The sequence below is a fragment of the Molothrus aeneus genome, chromosome 17, assembly GCF_037042795.1.
Source record: "Molothrus aeneus isolate 106 chromosome 17, BPBGC_Maene_1.0, whole genome shotgun sequence".
NCBI classification, from domain to species: domain Eukaryota; kingdom Metazoa; phylum Chordata; class Aves; order Passeriformes; family Icteridae; genus Molothrus; species Molothrus aeneus.
Window position 1 is genome coordinate 11,620,616 of NC_089662.1, and position 18,596 is coordinate 11,639,211.

At 44.7% G+C, this 18,596-nt stretch overlaps 1 protein-coding gene across 3 annotated transcripts in view; it reads right to left on the reverse strand.

Annotated features, from left to right (window-relative positions):
• Nucleotides 1-18,596, reverse strand: part of PHACTR3 (phosphatase and actin regulator 3) — a 100,896-nt gene that overhangs the window by 29,753 nt on the left and 52,547 nt on the right. For 2 of the 3 annotated variants that reach the window (XM_066561484.1, XM_066561486.1), the window contains exons 3-8: nt 17,892-17,969; nt 13,702-13,884; nt 9,086-9,289; nt 5,148-5,412; nt 3,942-4,189; nt 263-416 (exon numbers count right to left, since the gene is read on the reverse strand). In XM_066561484.1, the coding sequence (XP_066417581.1) occupies nt 263-416; nt 3,942-4,189; nt 5,148-5,412; nt 9,086-9,289; nt 13,702-13,884; nt 17,892-17,969 (1,132 nt within the window). The remainder of the gene's footprint in view (nt 1-262; nt 417-3,941; nt 4,190-5,147; nt 5,413-9,085; nt 9,290-13,701; nt 13,885-17,891; nt 17,970-18,596) is intronic. The other variant, XM_066561485.1, reaches the window with a different exon arrangement.

Here is an 18,596-nt window from a genome sequence, read left to right on the forward strand (position 1 = left end):
CTGCAGGTAGATTTGGCAGGATTTTGTCTCCCAAATTGACTTCTGTCTTGTTTTCCCTGAAATCAAGGCAATCCTGACTGAAGAGAGTTTTAAGATTTTTTTCTCCAGTGGCTGATTGACAGCTGAAAATGTGCTGTATTGGTTTGTGGTTGGTTCCCAGCAGGCAATGGAGCTGGGGGTGGGTGGCAGTGCCTCTGACAGGGCCCAGAGGATGCTCCATTGTAAAGGGAGGCTCCTCCCTGTTCTCATTCACAACACTTACTTTGAGAGTTTCATTTCAATTTGCTGCCGGATTTCCTGTCTTTCCTCATCTGTTCTCCTTGGGAAAATATTCCTGTCTTCCAGCTCCTGCTTACTTGGTCTGTTCCGTAGCTTTACTGCCAGCAGCTCTTTCTTGCATTTTCTTGGCAAAGTACCTGGGACATGCATTGAAAGGAAAGTTATTAGAAAGGCAGCTCCTGGGGATGGAACAGGAACTTCTGGAGAGAGGAATGGCCCAGAGTGACAGTGATCTGTGTGCTGCTGTGCAAGGAGCATTTGTACATATTAATGTCAGAAATCAGCACTGCAGCTGAGCAGGGCTCAGACACAAAACCCCTGCAAATGCAGAGGGAAAATATTCCTCAGGGCATGCAAGAACTGCAGTTAAATCTTTGTTTCATCTTGGGAGCATGGTGTGAAATAGGAGGTTAATTTGTTTTGGTTCCTTTTTGCTTTAAAGGGTTTGGGTTTTTTTAAATTTAATGCCTCACCTTTTCGAGAGAAGGTCACCTCATCTTTAAAGAAAATGACATTTAATTGGTATTTTTGTTTGGCATTTGAGATAGGATTAAAGTCTATTTTTTAAAGGATGCTCTGGAGGTTGGCAAGATTCTAAATCCTAAATAGGTTCTCATTCTCAAATACTGGGGTTTTATTTGTTAGGGATCTATGGACCTCCTTTTTTATTATCACTACTGATCTCAAATTTCTTTATGCAGAGGGAGGAGTCTATATAGCCTCCGTCCCACATTTACCTGTTGGAAAGAGTGGAGCAGAGTAATTTTCACTGCTCCCTGTGTGAGCAGTGAAAAATCTCTTGGTAGTTGCATTGATCTAAAGTTAAACTTTTCAGAAACCATAATCAGCTCAAAACCCCTTTTCTGGAGCCTAAAAAGCTGTGCCCTTATTTAGCACCTTCCTTGAAATGCTCTCACAGTCTGTTGCAAGCATTAATTAAATTAAACCACACAGCCCTGTCTGAAATAGCAGATATACATTTAACAGATGGGAAGGGAAGTGAAATGATTTGGCTGCTGCCACACAGAGCCTTCTGCTAACTGAATATCTGACTCCATCAGGAGCATTTGGCTCACAAAGCCACAGACTTGGGACTCTGACAGGGTTTCTCACCACACTGGGAGTGGGTGCAGAGGAACCAACAGAATTCCTGCTGGAAATAATCTGAGGGACATTCGGGGCTAGAAAACTCCTGGGAATCCCTGCACACGTTCCCAGTTTCACCTGAGTGTTTTAGAGAGGTCATAGGAGGAGTTTGGCCGTGTCAGGAGGTTTCTGTGACATGGAGCTCTGTGTGTCCATGGGAGCTGCAGCATTAGCCATGCAGAGTGTCCAGGGCAGGGCACCCTGGGGGCATGAAAAGCAATATAATCTGTAGGATTTCTGTCATTGACTTTAAAGGAAGTGGGGTCAAAATTCTTATTAACAGTGTCAGCTCCCTCTGTCAATCAAAGGTGGACTGTTCTTAATGAAACATCATTTACCAGAACAGGTTAAAATGCAAGTATACATGCAAAATCTATATATTAAGAGAAAATAAGTGCACATGAATAAAACAAAAGTAGAGAGCAAAGAGAAAGCCCCAAGCTGTTCTTCTCCACATCCACTTTCAGTATCCTGAGGCAAATTCCTTCCTGATCACTACCTCAGTAGAAACTGAACCTGCAAACACCCTTATTTAAGTATTCTTTTTCTAAGGGTTATTTTTCTTAGTCAGTCGGGCACATTCAGAGCCAGTCTGCCCCTGAACATCTATCTTAGGCTGGATTGTTTTGTGATTTATCACACCTCAGCTAGATCAACAAGAAATGCTTGGGAAATTCACACCCTTTTCACGTTCAGGCTCCAGGTTCCTGTAAAAACTCCCTGTTTCAATTCAGTCAGATCATTACAATTAATTTCTTGTCTGTTTACTGTTCTTTATATCATATTCACTGTTTTATCAATCAAATAGCAAATCCTAACACTGCCTGATGCTGGACAGACCTTGATTGCACCAGTTATCAGTTGTGGGCTATGTTCTGGTAATGGTGTTTTTTAAGCTCATCTTGCCTTGTGTTTTCAGAGGTTTCAAATAATGATTTATTGAGTAGGAATAGAAAACCAAGGCATAATTCCTCACTTTTTCCAGACTTATGTGACGTGTCTGTACCTCCCTGTAGCCCCAGGGCTGTGGCACTGTGCGCTGTGGTGGTGGCAGTGGCAGAGCAGGTGACTGCTAAGGCAGGACAGGGATTGTGAAGCAGCTCAGCATTAATGGATAGTTTTACTCCCTGACTTGGAAACCAGCCCAGATCTCTTCAAACCAGAAAGAATCTGGAGATGTTTAGGGAATTGTTCTGGTGCCGTCCCTGGGAACACTGGCACCAGCAGTGCCTCCACGCCAGAAATGCCTTGGGAATGTCCCAGCTTGCTCTGGGACATCAGTCAAAGCTCAGCATCCTCTGTGCCAAGCAGCAGTGTTGTTGCAGCCACAATAATGCCCAAATATCTTTAAAGCAGCTCTGGTTTTCTCAAGTGGCATCAACCATCCCCAGTACACCAGCACTGTTCTTCAACTGCAGGAATTTTCCAAAACTTGACCACTTATTGTGGAAAGCCCAGAGCTGCTTCTAGATATCACTGAAACTTGTATAATAACCACTTGTATAATAACCATCATAATAATGAATAATTATTTGTTAAATATAGAGAGATTCACCTTCAACAGTTAAATATTCAGATTTGGGTTTGCTTGTTGGGGATAATGTATTTTTCTTGCCTGGCTGCCTCTAGCTCTTAGAATTTTTATCAAAAGAGGCCACTTTTACACACACAGCCAGAAAAAGTAGAACTTAAAAGGTGTTTGTTGTGTTTTAAGCTATTCTTAAATGCACAGTAATTAGACTCCTTACCTCCCGAGTCTGTTCTGTTACTTGGTGTCTTAAGACACAGCAGCAGAACTCATGTCCTGTCTACAGGCTCATGCTTTCAAAGACACCTTTTAGAATTCATCTTTCATCTGCTATAACAATTTTTTTTATAAATTGTTCTCTGCCTGACTTCTTTTAATGCATTCATGAAGACAGTGAAGGATTCATTTCAGATTTAATCTGTCTTGCTAACATGGAAAACATTAAAAAGCTTGAATGACAAATTTTCTAATGAGAGCTGATTATTTTGCCAAAGCTCACTTAAATAATTGCACAGGATTATAAAATGCATTCCCCATATGTCTCAAGAAGGGGTAAAATGGACCAGATGGAGAGAAACTTTATTCTTTAAGATATTTTCTCTATGTGTTTATCCTTCCTGGATTGATTGGTCTCTATCACTTTTCCATGTACCATCACTGCGTGGAAAAATAGTCCTGAAATTGCAGAACACAGCAGCGCTGGCACTGGGTGTACAGAAAGCTCTGGCTGCTCCCAGGGGGATTTCTGGGAGTGCTGCTGCTCATACAGAGCAGCCCAGGGTGCAGCAGTAACTGAGAGGGTAAAGCACAGTGATACAGCTCAGTCACAGTCACTGTGACTCCAATTTAACTTCACCTTTTCACCAGGGTGCCTTCAAAAAGCTGATGTAACAGTAGAGGAATTTACCCTTCCCAATATTTTCTGCTGCCTTTAGAGCATTCCCTTGGTTGTGGGAATGTATCTTTGCAATACAGTGACTTTGCTTACCAGAAATAACAGAGTCGTTCAGAACTTCTTCATCCTGATAGAAAACAGACTCTTCCTTGAGCTCTGAGTTCATGATCATGTTTTCTTTGTTCTCATCTGACTCTTTAACTGAGTTCCTCTTGTTTTCTGAGTCACTGCCATAACTCAGCGAGTTCTCCTTCTCTTTGTTGCGCTCCATGCTCGATGTTCTTGAGGGACGGACATCCACCCTTTTTTTTGGAGAGCCTTTGCTTTCTCTTCCATGGAAGCTATGGGTGGAAGATGCACAGCCCAGATTTTACAAACATTGTTTTATTGCTGCCGTAGAAACTTACATGAGAATGAGAAAAACATCCTGTAGCTCGTAAAGGGCAGGGCAGGGAGTTCAGCATGGACCAACATGGGGTGGCATTTTCAAGTTGAGAATGGCTAATGTGGATCTACTTTCCTGCCTCTGCCATTAAAATAAGACATGGAGGGGTGGTGAATAATGGTTTTCTTTGATACATGGTCACAAGATACGCTGTAGTGATTAAAAACCCCACAACAACACATCCTTCTAATGTAAAACATGCATGGCATGAAATATGACCATTCATATGATATTGTATGATCATGACAAAGGTTTAACAGGGCCTGGAAATGACATCATGTGAATCTGTTCCCTGGGGCAGTACTTTTTAGGGAACTGAGAAATGCTGCCAACTTCACTCCAAAGCTCTGGGATGGCAAAGGTTAGTTCTGTCCTCCTCTGATACACAGGAGGGCTTCTAATGAAACCCAGATACAGCACCCAGTGTACTCCCACGAAAACATTTGTATTAAAAATGGATCTTGACTGTGCTGCTGTGTCAGCCAAGAGACACAGAAATTACAGCATTTCTCATTGTAGAGTACTTGGAGCAGTGCCTTTGCTACTCTAACTTGGTATCTTGTGGGGAAGATTTTCTTTTGCAGTAGATCAAGGACTATCACCTGATTCTACCTGTTTGAAAACCTACTTCTGCACCACAGCAGCCTCTTTACAAAGGAAGAACATACAATGAAATAGCTGCCAAATGAAGCACTTTAAAGATGTTTGTTCCAAGCAGTGACACAACAAGGAAGGCAAACCCAAGCTGTAGCAGCAATTAAAACACCAACAACAGGATAAGAACATTTTCCAAGAGAAATGAAGTGGTGGGATGAGTGTCCTCATGCAGCCCTGTGCCTGCAGGCTGTAGGTACCTGTCCTGCCGGTGTTTGGTGGCCAGAGCCCTGTGGAGTTCTTCAATGACTCTGCTGGGAGGTAAAGGCAGATGAACGGCAGCCAGGTGAGGGGAACCGGTGGGCGTTGTTACCTGGCCTCTGCCATGGGGCTCGCAGCTTTTCTGGCCAGAGGGGTGGAAGAGGGCAGCTTGTCCTGAGATTTGGGAGGAACCCACAATGACATAGTTCTTCAGGATGGTGGAAGGAGGAGATTTCATGGCTGGATCGTCCGTTTCGCTTCCTGCTGTCAAAACACAAGAGGGGAGGAGGTTGTGCAATGCTTTTTCTGTTTTCTTCTTTTCACACAGAGTCTGCACTGAACTTAATTTGTTGTATTGAACAAAGGATAAATGGTGATGTTTTGCTCTTGCTGTGAGGTAACTGGCTGAGTAACTGAGTTCAAAAGGCTCTTGGGGTATCACTCCAGATCTTTAATCTAGCAAAACAGATGCCTCTTCACTTCCCCTCTTTCTCACAGGCTCAGATTCTCCTTTTTCCCAGCCCACCACTGCATTTTTGCTTGCCCACACTGTTGCTCCTAACCACCAAAGGCTTGGGCTGTGGTGGCTTTCCAATCTAGCATTTTCTCTGCTGGACTCTGGCAGACTGTATTAAAATTTATGCCCTGTGGTTCTGAGTCTGGACAAAATGTACCAGTGTCTATTAGCTGCTCCTCTGTGATTGCAGCCCAGACCTCTGTCTTTCATATGCCCGTGGAGAAAATGCCAAAATCATTATGAGGATAATGTTTGCATAACAAAACTTGCCAAATGACATCCAAATGAAAGATGGGGTACTGAGCACTAACAAGAAAAAAAGAAGGGTGGGGCAATATAATTTCTTTTTAGCCCCAAATTCAGCTGTTTTCTGTGCAATGTAAACCTTTTGTCTGAAATTAGAATTACACATTTAGACTGATTTATACATTTCCTAGCATTTGAGTCTGAAGCACAGTGGACATTTCCCTGGTTGTAAATTTGGTGGCTTCACACAACATCCCTTAGGATGAACTGAACATCTGCCCTGAAAAAGATGCTGATTCGTTTTTCTGTTCTCCTCTTCCCCTTTCCCTCTCCCCTATATCCGTGTCCCACGCCTCTGGCACATGCAGATGTTTACAGAATGTGGGTGGATAAAGGCAATTTGAGCTCCTCATCCCAGAGCATTCCTTGTCCCTTGTCCCTTGTTGCCACCTAGTGCTTCACACAGGAATTTAAACTGGCACAGCTTGCTCAGCTTTGGTACAAACATACTTTCACAGGTAATTTTCCCTTTTTTTTTTTCCCTCTTACTTTGGAAATAAACCCTTCAATTCATAGCAGAGAAAAACTTCTGCTCAGGCCAGGATTATCCTGAAGTAGTCCTGTAACAAGGACTTGGTTCCAGGTAGAAGGGTAGCTTGCTAGAAAACTGGAGAGGGCAAAAAATACTAACTTCAGTTATTAAATATATCCTCTCAGAACCAGCATCCTGCATAAGGGTTACCAAAAACATGCATTTTCTTAATTTTGCTTAAGAAGAGCTCCTGAAATCATAACCAAAGTCAAACCCTGAAAATCTAAGTGTGGCAACACTAAGCCTGGTTTCTTTTTGGGTTTGTGGGGTGAGGAGGAGAGCATCCACAACAAAATCTCTCTTCTAAGGAAGGTCTAACTAAAATTACTTTTTTATCTCCGAAGGTGTTTGTGCACATTTGTGTCCCTCCAGCCCAGAACTTAGCAATGGCTTTGTTCATTTCTATTCAAACTAGCCCAGAACTTACCCAGTTTAAAATCTGGGAAGTCTGAAGGCTCAGGGGCATTGCTGCAAGAGGCAGTGCCTGCTGTGCAATGTGTGAGCCACCCTCCCACCCCAGAGCTCCTCCTGCACTGATCAGCTGCTGCTCCAGCCAGGATTCAGCCGAGCTCTGCTGAGCAAAGCTGGGTTTGGTGCTCAGGGGGGTTGATTCTGTGCTGCTGTGGAGATCATAAATCATAAATTGATTTCTGATCAATTGCTGCCCACTGAATCATGGCCTGAGGGGATGGACAAGCACCTCCTGAGCCACTTTATCCTCTGCACACAGAGGGTGGCTGTGTTTCCTCACAGCAAGAGCCAGGGCTCAGCTCAACCCCAAAGCAGGGAAAGAGAAGAATTTGTTTTGTCTTTACACCAGCTTGTTCCTGGAACAGGTCAAGGGCCAATTTCATCCTCATTGCAGCTTTGGACAATATTGAGAATTTCCTGAGATCACACCTTATTTGTCCTAATGGCAGATGTTCAGTGAATAATCTTGCAAAGTGATGTCTTGGCACCTTGCCCTGTTCCTCCTCTCTCTGATTAATTGGTGCTTGACTTACTCCTCACTGCTCTGCTGACAGCATCCCCTAGCATTGTTAAGGGAGGGAAAAAACTAAACACAAAAGAGCTTTTCAACCCCTTCATCTTCCTTTTCTTTCATAATTGCCCTTTCTCTCTCCCCACACTTTTGTATTTCCTCTCACTCACTGACGGTATTTGTTTAATTTTAACTTAGCACTGCCCCCACATCCCCACAAAAATAAACATGTATAATCACTACTGGAAAAGGGTCTAGAGTTACTGGAGTCATTGAGAAAATTAAAAGTTGTTCTTTGTGAAAGATGTAAATGAGAATTAAATACCAAAACTCAAAATATCTCAGATGCTACAGGAAATATTTGAGTTAAGCAGCAAAAACCTGAACTCTGAATGCTCTGAAGTGCTTGGTGGAGGTGTAATCTCTATACCCTGAGTGGGTCAGGTTTCCAAATACATCTGATGCCAAGCATGGCCTTCTCCTCAGCTGAGCAAAGGCAGGGGGGCTGGGGATGCCTGTTCCTCTTGCAGGGTGGAAGGGGAGGCTTGAGCCTCACCCACAGCACAGGACAGTGAAATAACCTGAACAGCAGCTCCTGAGGAGCACTAAAATACCATTTTGAATCCAGCTCCCACTTGAGTTATTACAGCTTTTAAGCACAGACAAAGTATGAATTGTTCCCATGGGAAACAAATAGTTGTAATTTTCTTTAAAGAGACTGAAAACCTCAATATTTTCTCTAAGCCCCAGTGGTCAGGTCACAGAACCCCTCTGATGTTTTGTTTCCTGGTGACTCTGAAAACCCTGCTCATTGTGCCAGATGATGAGTGTGGATGCAAATCAGGGCTCACATAATGGCTGTCATTTAAAAGCCTAAATATCCAACAGGTCTGACATTTAGATGTCAGGACTTGATTTTCATTTGCAATAAGGCCCTTTTAGCTGCTTTTACCATATGTAGGGGCCCTGAAATTGGAACCGGCTAAAATCATTCTCATTTTAGCACCCTTTCTGCAGTGCCAGAATGTTGAGACATGTAGCAACATTGGCAATACATTAGAAAATCGGGCCCAGGGGAATTGGTTTTGGAAACGTTCAATAAAGTCTGGCACAGAGGATTGCCAGGTGTATCACTCTTCAGAGCAGATTTCATGGCTCTAGTTTAGACCTGCCCCAGAGAGCAAACCCTTCAGACAGAAACCTCTGCAGAACCTTTGACTTGAACTAGATTTTGGCTGCTGTCCTGCTCTCCAGTGGGAGCCCAGGTAATGAAAACATTTAAATCTTCCTTTGTGTTTTATGGCATATCAATATGAGCACGAGATTCAGCAGATGTTTGCAGTTGGTTTGATTTGTTTTATGTGTGTTTAGTGCTGCAGACTCACAACAAATAATCCCCTGAGAGGTTCAGATAAATATGTGAAGTACAAAGATCAGTGCATTGTTATCAGGCAGCCAGACATGGTCACTGCTCACTATAACTGAGTGATTCTCAGCAGTTTGGGCCTTCAAAACAGGCATGAGAAAAGGATTTGACAGTGCTGTGGAGGTGAACAACACACCAAGACTGGGAAATCTTTACTGAGCAGTGATGACTGACCTGTTATGCTCTTGGTGATTTTGGAGATTGCCTTAGGTGGTGGAGCTGGGAGCAATGGAGGGCTGGGAAGCTGTGCTGGGTTTCTTTCTGTCTGCTTCTGGGGGGAATCTGTGGATTCAGGTACAAGTAAGGCTTGTGGACTGTCTTCAGATGCTGGCAGGCTGGCATCTTCCAGTTCTTCCGTGGGTGCTGAAGGTTTCTTGGCTAGTGGGAAGATGTGTGAGATTAATGGAACATGAAGTTAATAATGATAGGCCAGGGGACAATGCCAGGAACATTCAGAAAAACTGAACACATGGCACACAGCTAGAAACACTTCTTTTCCACTGTGAAAGCAACTGTGTGAAACAGCCAACCAGCCAGGGCAGGTGAAGAATAAAACATATGAGGATATTGAGGAAATGTTAGTTTTGATGTTCCTGAGAAAACTGCTGAGCTTCCTTTACTTCCCTGAAGCCTTTTTCTCTTTTTTTTTTTTTTTTTTAATAATGAGGATAGCAAGGCAAAGCAACTTTTGAGAACAGCAATGAATTTTCTTAGAGCACACAGCTGTGGTGGCACAGTTCCTGGGTGAGCACTCTTCTGTCTAGGAACACACAGCCAAAGGGCAAGGAGTATCAAACCCAGAGTGTCACCTAAAAACTGATCTTCCAATAGTTCATGTGTGTTAATTTTCCCAATATGATTTTTATCTTATTTAATACATTATTTCAACTTGCTTCCTGAGTCCTCTTTTACTGTACCTGACTCCAGAGCTTTTGAGCATTTTCTGAGGTTAAAGTTGATAACCAAAAAGACTCTGCCACAAAAAAAAAGATTTGCTATTGGATCTGAGCAGTTAGAGTGGAACAGGGAATTGGTGAAGTACTTAAGCAAAGAAATCAGTCTCCAAAGCCCTGGTTTGAGATGGTGAAGCACTGCTCATTTCAGGACTGTCTCTGCAGGGATGGCAGAAGCACTTAGCTGTGAAAGTTAGTGCAGGCTGAATCACTGAGCAGTTCATCAAATTGTCCAGGCTGTGATGAGGGCACAGGGGAATAGATGCAGAAAGGCATGAAGTGAAGCAGGACACAGGTGGAATTTCAGTGATGAAGTCCAAAATTAGCATCCTTGAATGCTGCTCAGATACAGCTGCCCTGGCAGTGCCCAGGCTCACACAGAGCCTCACTGTCACATGTCCTGATCCCTGCCTGGCCAGCTGAGGGGCCCACAGGAATCCTGGGGGCTGACTCTGATCCAGCCATGGCCAGGCTCCCTCCAAACTGCACTTCCAGCCACTCTGGGCTCAGCAGTAGCCATGAGGGTTATTTTTCCTACCCCAGACTGGGAAGCACTCATCCAAATGGGAAGATCAGTGTTTAAATCTCTCCTAAGCACAGAATCATAGGATAGTTTGTGTTGGAAAAGACCTTTAAAGGTATTTAGTCCAATCCCCTGAAATGAGCAGGGACATCTTCAACAAGACCAAATTGCTCAGAGTCCCATCCAACCTGACCTTGAATGTTTCCAGGAATTAAGCATCTACCACCTCTCTGGACAGTGTGTTCCAGTGTTTTACCACCCTCATTATGAAATAATTCCTCCTTGTATTTAGCCTATATTACTATTCCTTCCTTCTTTCAGTTTAAAAACATTGCCCTGTGTTCTACCACAACAGGTCCTATCAAAACCTTTGTCTCCATCTTTTTTACAAGCTCCCTTCAAGTACTGAACAGCTGCAAGATCTCCCTGGAGCCTTCTTTTCTCCAGGCTGGCTGACCCCAACTCTCTCAGGCTGCCCTCTCAGGAGAGCTGTTCCACCCCTCTGATCCTTTTGGTGGCCCTCTGGACCTCCAGCAGCTCCATGTCTTCCTGTGCTGAGGATCCAGAGCTGGGGTCATGCAGAACATGAGAGAGGCCCAAACTCCTGGGCAAATCCCACTCCTTTGGGCACTCTGGATTGTCTGTCCAGGGCACCTTTCCCTCCAAACCACTGTAGGCCATCTCCTGAAATCTCACTGCAGTGGCACTCACAGCTGCTGCATCACAAATCTTTTCTTGGCTCAGTTTTGTGTCTCGTTGGGAATTCAAACTCTCTGTATTAATGAACATTCAGCAGCCTCGTGCTCAGAGTGCGTGGGGAGGCACCGAGGCACTCAGGCAGTTGGAAACAATAGCATTGGCAAGATAATGGCATTTAATTTGTTGACAAACAGATTAATGAGTGTGCCTAGAAGGGGAGGAATGAGTATTTATCATTCAAAAGAGACAGGAAAAAATAAATATGCATCATTACCAGGAGTTGTTGTGAAATTTGTCATGACAGGAAAGCTGCTGTATGGGATAGTTATGTGAATTACAGAAGGAAATAATTTTTTTAAAATGTACTTCTAGGGAAATGCCTTGTTCCAGGGTGACATCACTTGGGTGTTTGTGCCCATTGCACAGGAGGCAAAATGTGTAATAGAGGAAGGGAAAAACAGAGTCACTAATGGGTTACATTAGTGAAAGATCAAGAGCCCCAGTAGATGTTCAGAGCTGGAGAGGAAAATGAGTCAGATTTGAGTGCATTCCCCTGAGAGGAGCAATCCTTTCCCTGGCAATCCTCCCCTCTGGCTGTCTCTGGCACAGGAGGGGCTGCCTGGCACAGCCACAGTGGGGCCTCTGCTGCAGAGCAGGTGGATCCCAAAGGCTCCCAGCCCCTGCCAGACTTTTTGGGTCTTGAGCTCCACCCTGCTCTGGGAGGGTGTCAGGCAGACCTGAGTCCTGAGCTCACAACCCCATTAACAGATTCATACTGCAGAGTGAATATTATCCTGCTGAAAGTATTCCAAGTGCTCAGCACTAGAATTATTCATGGAGTGCCACTTGTCAAAATGCCATCTCATTACCAGGTAGAAATCCTCCCCTTGGGACTGTCCCCAAGCCCACTGGCGAGGTTAGGTGGGGAAAACTGCCCTCTCTGTGCCCTGGCTGTTCTTTTTCTGTGTATTAACATGAACATGAAGTCTGCAAATTTTGTTTTCTCCTCTTCCCCTCTTTGGCCTTTATCCCACATCCTCAGGATGACACAGGACACGATGGGTATAAAGTAAATCCATTCATTTTGTTTCTAGCTGGTCACTTATTCATGTGAATCTGGAAAGACACCCGCTGCATTAGGCCTAGATTGAGCCCAAGGGCAAATGTTATAAAAAACTCAACATTATAATAAATTTAGCAGCACACTGACAATTTTGAAGAGCTTTCCCACCCAATTAATTCCTTCAGGTGGCATTTACTAGAGACAGGAATGCTAGGATATACAGATAGGGAGAAATAAGCACATAAAGACAAGCTCAGCAGTAATTATTTTGAAAGCCAGAGGCCACCAATAGGAGAGGCAGAAAGACTTCCTACAAATTGGAGTCTCTCAGACTAAGGAGACAGGAGAATGTAATCCCACTGTTATTTTTTGTGGAACCTGGGAAAATGACACCTCAAAAAATGGAGGAAAAGAAATACAGAAGACAGGAAAGATTGTTTCAGGGAGACAATAAAAGGAACTAGGATTAGGGAAAGAAATTGGGATGATTTTGAAAGCTTCAATACATGATTTTGAACACACTGTAAGGTAAATTTTAAATCACACTGCGAGGTTATGCAGAGCCATGAGGTTAGACACATGACACCTTATTAGTGCTATCTTTCCATGCTAGTGTGTCTCAATGGTAAGAATTACAAGTTCAGAAAGAAATTTCATTAGTGATACAGAATTAAAGGCTCCAGAATAGAGAAAGAAGAAAAGAAACCTGTAATCTGGTCAAGATTCAATCTGGTTGCTGTAAGAACAGGGAGATGAGTGGGTTTTGCCTCAGCTGGTGAGGGGAATGATTTCCATTCTGAGGGTGGAAGCAGCCAGGGGCTGGGACCCCCAAGAAAGCAGGGCCTGAATGGATGGGATAGAGAACAAAAGGCAGCCAGGGCAGATGGAGAAGGTGTAAAGATTGCCCAGAGGCCAGGAAAATCCATGATCACCACATGACAGTCCTCACAAACCAGGATAAAGCATTATCTCTGCAGCTTTGCATTTCTTGGTTGTCAGGAGGTGAATGGAGCCCTGCAGCTGCTGTGCTGTGCCTGGCTGCTCCAGTGCCTAGGCAGGGCTGCCATGGATGAGCTCACAGAGCTGCACCAAAGGAGCCTGGCTTAGCTGATCTCTGCTCCTGGAATCAAAATTCACTGGTGTTTGCAGCATGCTGGGGACACAGTGGTGACATGGACAGTGTGGGCTGTGTATTGGCATTGTTCTCCTGAGCCAGGACTAATACATTCAGGCTTGGCACAGAAGTTTAAGAAATCTTTTTAACAGAAGCTTATTTCATCTTCACAGCAGCCACTGCTACAACCAAAGGGGCACCGTGCCAAGACTGGATCATCTCATAATTCAACTAATCCCATCATGCCAAGCTTTGTGTAGTTCCTCAGCTTGGTGGAAGTTTCAAAAATCACTGCTATTAAGTGCCAATTGCTAATCTAGTGTGGGGCTGGGCTGAACAAGGTGCTTTGACCCTTTAATGCACTGACATAGTTGACCCCTCAGCAGAAATATTTTTATAGCACTTCATAGCTTTTTGAAAACATTTTATATGCAATACCTGCATCTTCTTTCAGCTCATCCAAGTGCAGCTCCTCACCAAAGGAGGTCACATTCGTTGTGGCTGCTGTTGTGGTGTCCTGCTGCTCCTCCTCTGAGGTGAGTGCCTGGCACACAGCTGCTGGAGCCTCGCTCTGTGTCCCCCTCGTGCCATCGTCGCCAGTGCAGGCTTTGCCTTCAGTATCTAAAACAACACATCATTTCATCTTAGCTAAAGCATGAGCAGTGAAAGCTGAGGTCCCCCTGCTATTCTCTTGAGAAGAGGGACTCTTAAAGCTGCTCATGCTCTCAGGGGACTGAGACTTCTAGAGCAGCACCTGATCTCTGTGTTTACCACCTGTGATGCAAATCCTGTGGGCACCAGCCCGTCTGGCACAAAAACCCACTCAGGTTTCTCAAGGAGACACCTCTTTCTGTGGGCATCCAGCTGCCTCAGCAAGTGGCCACTGTGCTCTGGAAGCAGCTGCCAGGTGGGAGATGAGCAATGGGCAATCAGACATCTCTTGGAGAAGGCAATTCCTTCCTTGCATGAGCAGAGCCCGTGGTGCAGCACATTCCAGGTGGATCTGACATGTCTGGGCTGTGCCAGGCTCTGTGCACGACTCGCTGCCATCCAGCAATGCTGCAGGAAGGAAAGGCTGCTCATATTCCTACCAAACTGCAGGTTTTTAGCACAGTTTTAGTTACTCAGCTTTGAAAAGTGTATCCTGTGTGATTGAGCTGATCAGAAATTCAAATCCCTCCTCATGCAGACCTAGAAACTGCTCCCTTTGCTTACTCCGAAAGATTTTTGTGCCAGTGATCCCTGCAGCTGTACGCATCTTGATGACTGAAGCTTTTCTAGTATTCTCTTATTAGGCAAGAGTCTTCAGAATACAAACTACTCTTTTACTCCCTCAGAATTTACAAGGTCTACATCACTGTTGCAAAGACACAGAAAGCAATCACTTCCGTCCCTGGGCCGCTCTCCATGCTGATGGATGCTCCTGCTGTCCACCCTTCACCTCCCAGCCTGTATTTCTCATCCCTGGACACTCCTTTCTGGAAGCTCCTGACAGGGCTGTGTTTTCTTGCAATGCTATCATTACAAGTCCCTAAACATCAATTTAAAACAGCAACATTCACAATTATCTCTTTTTGATGCTATTTGGACAATCTGCAGGGTAATTTCTTGTGCTTTTGGGTGAGGGTATCAGATTTTGGCCCAGAGATGCTGCGGAAGGGATGCAGTATTTTTGCATACTGAGCTCACTCAGTCTGCCTCATAATCACGTTTGGTGAAAAGTTACTGTTCTTAAAATAGCCCTTGCAGTAGCACAGTTGCTATGATACAGGGAAGGGGAGGGGGGAAAAAGTTCATTGCCTACATTTCAGCTCTTTGTGAAGGCAGCCTGTAGATAATCATGGGTGTGTGAACCACTGTCATGGGGTTTGACAGGCAGCCCCTGCCCAGAGCTGTAAGCACAGATAAACCTGATCAGCCTTGTGCTCACCAAGGGGACAAACATCGAGGGGGGAGCTCCCTAAAATGCTCAAGGTAACTCTGCTCTGCACAGCCTGGGGAAAGGCAGCTGGGCCACAAAGGATCTGCACCAGAGACACCTTCAAGTTCCGGCCCCTGGGAGGGCAGGGCTAATGAAGGGATGGCAGGCAGAAGATGTTCCTTTTGGAGCATTTCTGAGACTCACAACAGCGATGTTCTGGGGCAGGAAGGATCAGCTGGTGCTTACATCACAGTGGGTGTGCTGCTTTGGGTGCCAGAGGGTCCCAACACTGTATTTTAGAGATGGTCTGGGGGCAGGACAAAGCACAGACCTCAGCTCCAGGGGGAAGGAGAAGCCCAGCCCTCAGCACTGCAAGGTAACCAGGAGCAGGGCTGGGACTTTGCTGGGAATTAACCCCTCCGTGTGCCAGACCCATGTCCTCTCTCAGGGAGTTAAGCTGGTTCCCAGAGGGAAGCTGCATTTCAGGAGTGTTCCAGGGGCAAGCTGGCATCTGCCCTGTGTGCGCAGAGCCCCAGAGGAGCAGGGGACAGAGGTGGCCCAGGCCATGCTGTGAATGGCCAGCCAGGAGTGGGGGCTGTGTGAGGACACAGGGTGACACAGCCTGCCAGGGTGACTGAGCACCCACACAGGGACAGTGCAATTCACCCTGGGCTGCTCCCAGGGCACTGCAGACCCTGCACCAGCCCTGTGCAGAGCTCAGAGCCACATGGGCCACTGCCAGGGCCACTGCCAGGGCCACTGCCATCTGAGTGGCACCTACTGCAAATGCATGAGGCTTCTCAGGCTGCAGCATCCTCCCAGTTGGGCTGTTTATGAAAGTGAGCAGGAATTAGCTCCCTGGAAGTGGAGTAGAGCCTGATGGAATAGAGGGATTTGAGGATTTACTGTAGTCTTTTTGCTGCTTTGACAATTGCAACTTAACTGCATAAATGAGGACTTAGCCTTGAAACTGCTGCCACTTCAGCTCAGTCCAAGTAGGGCACTAATCATTTACTGAGAATTATTTGGGTCAGTTTTTATTCCAGTTAATAAGCTGCTTCTGCTAATATAATAAAATAACCCTGGAGATTCACAACACTCTGTAAAGACAAATAACTTGCAGGCAGCTGCAATGTCCTTCAGCTGACTGTGATCCACTCTTCCCTTTCTGGGCACAGGGAGGCACTGGAAATTTGTGTGATGCTTATAGGAGCTCCAGGCAACTTTCCTGCAGACAGGTAGGCAGTCTGTTTGCAGCTGTCTAGTTAAAAGCACAGTTTGTCCTCTCACCTCACTGGACTATATTTATTTGAACTATTTTAATTTTGTTAAAATTATCTTGCTGCTTGGCATCACCTTTTCCTCCCAACCATTCTTTATGCATGCAAGAGGTTTATTGATTCCTCATTATTGCCTCTTAATGGGCTCTACAGAAGTTCTATTTTACTGGTTTTTTTGCAGAGCATGACTTCAAATTCATGGATTATAGGGAACTTTCCTGCTCCTAGTGGAGATCATTTATATACAGTAATGCTAATATGCTAATAGGACAAGTAATTATCTAGAATTATGAGAGACACAAAGACTTCAATGGACAGGAATTAAAAATGAACTTTCTAAGAACTTCCATTTTAGAATAAATGAATGGTTTGATAGATTATTTAATATAAAATTTAAAATATATCCAACAGAATAATATTAAAATTGCTTTACTCCCATGGAAAAATAAATCCTATTTAAAATGCTCTTTTTCTGACTCTTCAGTTGCTCAGTTTCACTCCAGCTTGGCATCAGTATTGTCCCAGGGGTTATTTATAGGCATGGCATTTGTTTTATACAAAAGAAACTCAATTACTACTTTCCAAGAATATAGCTTCTATCTGTGAGATTAATCAAACTCAAAAGGCCAGTCCTCTTTCATGACAGTCCTTTCTGCTGTGATGTTTTCAAAGTAAAGATGGATTTGTGGGGTTTATCTCTGTTTAGGTGGAAATGGCAATTGGGATGTTGTCCATAACACTGGGAGCTCAGTTAATCTCACAGAACAGTCACCCAGATCTGTGTCTCCCTTGAGCATCTGTCAGGGCTTTGGAGCACAAGAACCACGTCCTTTGTGACTGTTTCTGACACTTTATCATCTTTCCTTCCATGACTTCTGGTTTGTACTCAGGAAAGCTTTAAAATGACTCCACTAAATGCTTCACTTTTCCATGGGAATGAAAAGCAGGTGGACTGGTAACATGCTACATCACAAACTTGGTGTACTGGAAAAACAGCTGAAAACATCAGATTGGGATCATTTGGTGGGATCTGGATCCATAGGTTGTTCATGTTAGCTGACTGCATCTGTATGTTGAAGTTTGTATTTATCCAGCTTGAGCTGGTTTTCTTGGCAGAGGGGTTCAGCTGGGTTTAGAGCAATTACATAAAACCTACATACCAGCTGAGGCTGCAGCACGTGTAAAGCAAGGGAACACAGAGCTGCATGGGAGATGGGAGAGCATCAAACACTGAACTCATGGATTGATTGCAGCAGGGAGGAGCTTGAAGGATGACAAGCCTTAAACTCAAACACTGAGTTTTCACTCTGTTTGGATTGAAGGTTTTTATTCATTTGTTTGTTTATTCTGCTTTTGCAAATATGTGTTTCCTACTGTCCTGAAGGAGCCTCTGATAAAAAAAAAAAAAAAGAAGAATTTTGACTTACCTTGTTCCATCATCTCCAGAAGGCCTTTCTTAATGAGTTCATCCCTCCCTTGCCGTGCTGTCATCTTCTTCTCCAGCACTGCACAAAGTAATGGCACAACACAGCACCAGTTACCAACAGAGCACTCATGTAATGGGGTGAGAAAGAGGCAACATGGAAATTCCCTCTAGTCTCAACTCCTGTGTGCCTGGAAAGGACTGCAAGGATTTTGTTTTGGGGAGCAAAAATTGATGAGCTGGTTTTGCCTCTTTGTTGAAATCACACCATGTAAAGCTCAGGTTTATGGTGTGAGGTGCTGTCAGATCACTCTGAGTGCAGCCACAGGGATTTCAGAGCTTCCTGCTGTTTACAGTGGCACCTTGGAGCTGCCTTGGACAGTGTCCTCCACTGGGACACTCCCACAGGACACAGGAGCAAGTGGAGGGAACTGCACTGTCCCATCTCATGAAAATGCAAGTGAGATTCTCTCCATACTCATCTCCTGGGACATCTCTGGAGACCAGTGAGAGGAGGCTGTGCTGTGTGCTGGGCTCCTTCCCCTCAGAGACAGCTGCTTGAGGGAAGGCATTTCACATGCTGCAGCTCCCTCCTGTCACTTCTCATCATGTTACTGTGACCTATATAAACTTCACCCCAAATAAAAGGGGTGACAATACTTGGGGCCATAAATGTAGCCAGTGTGGAGAAGGGACAGCCCATGCAAAG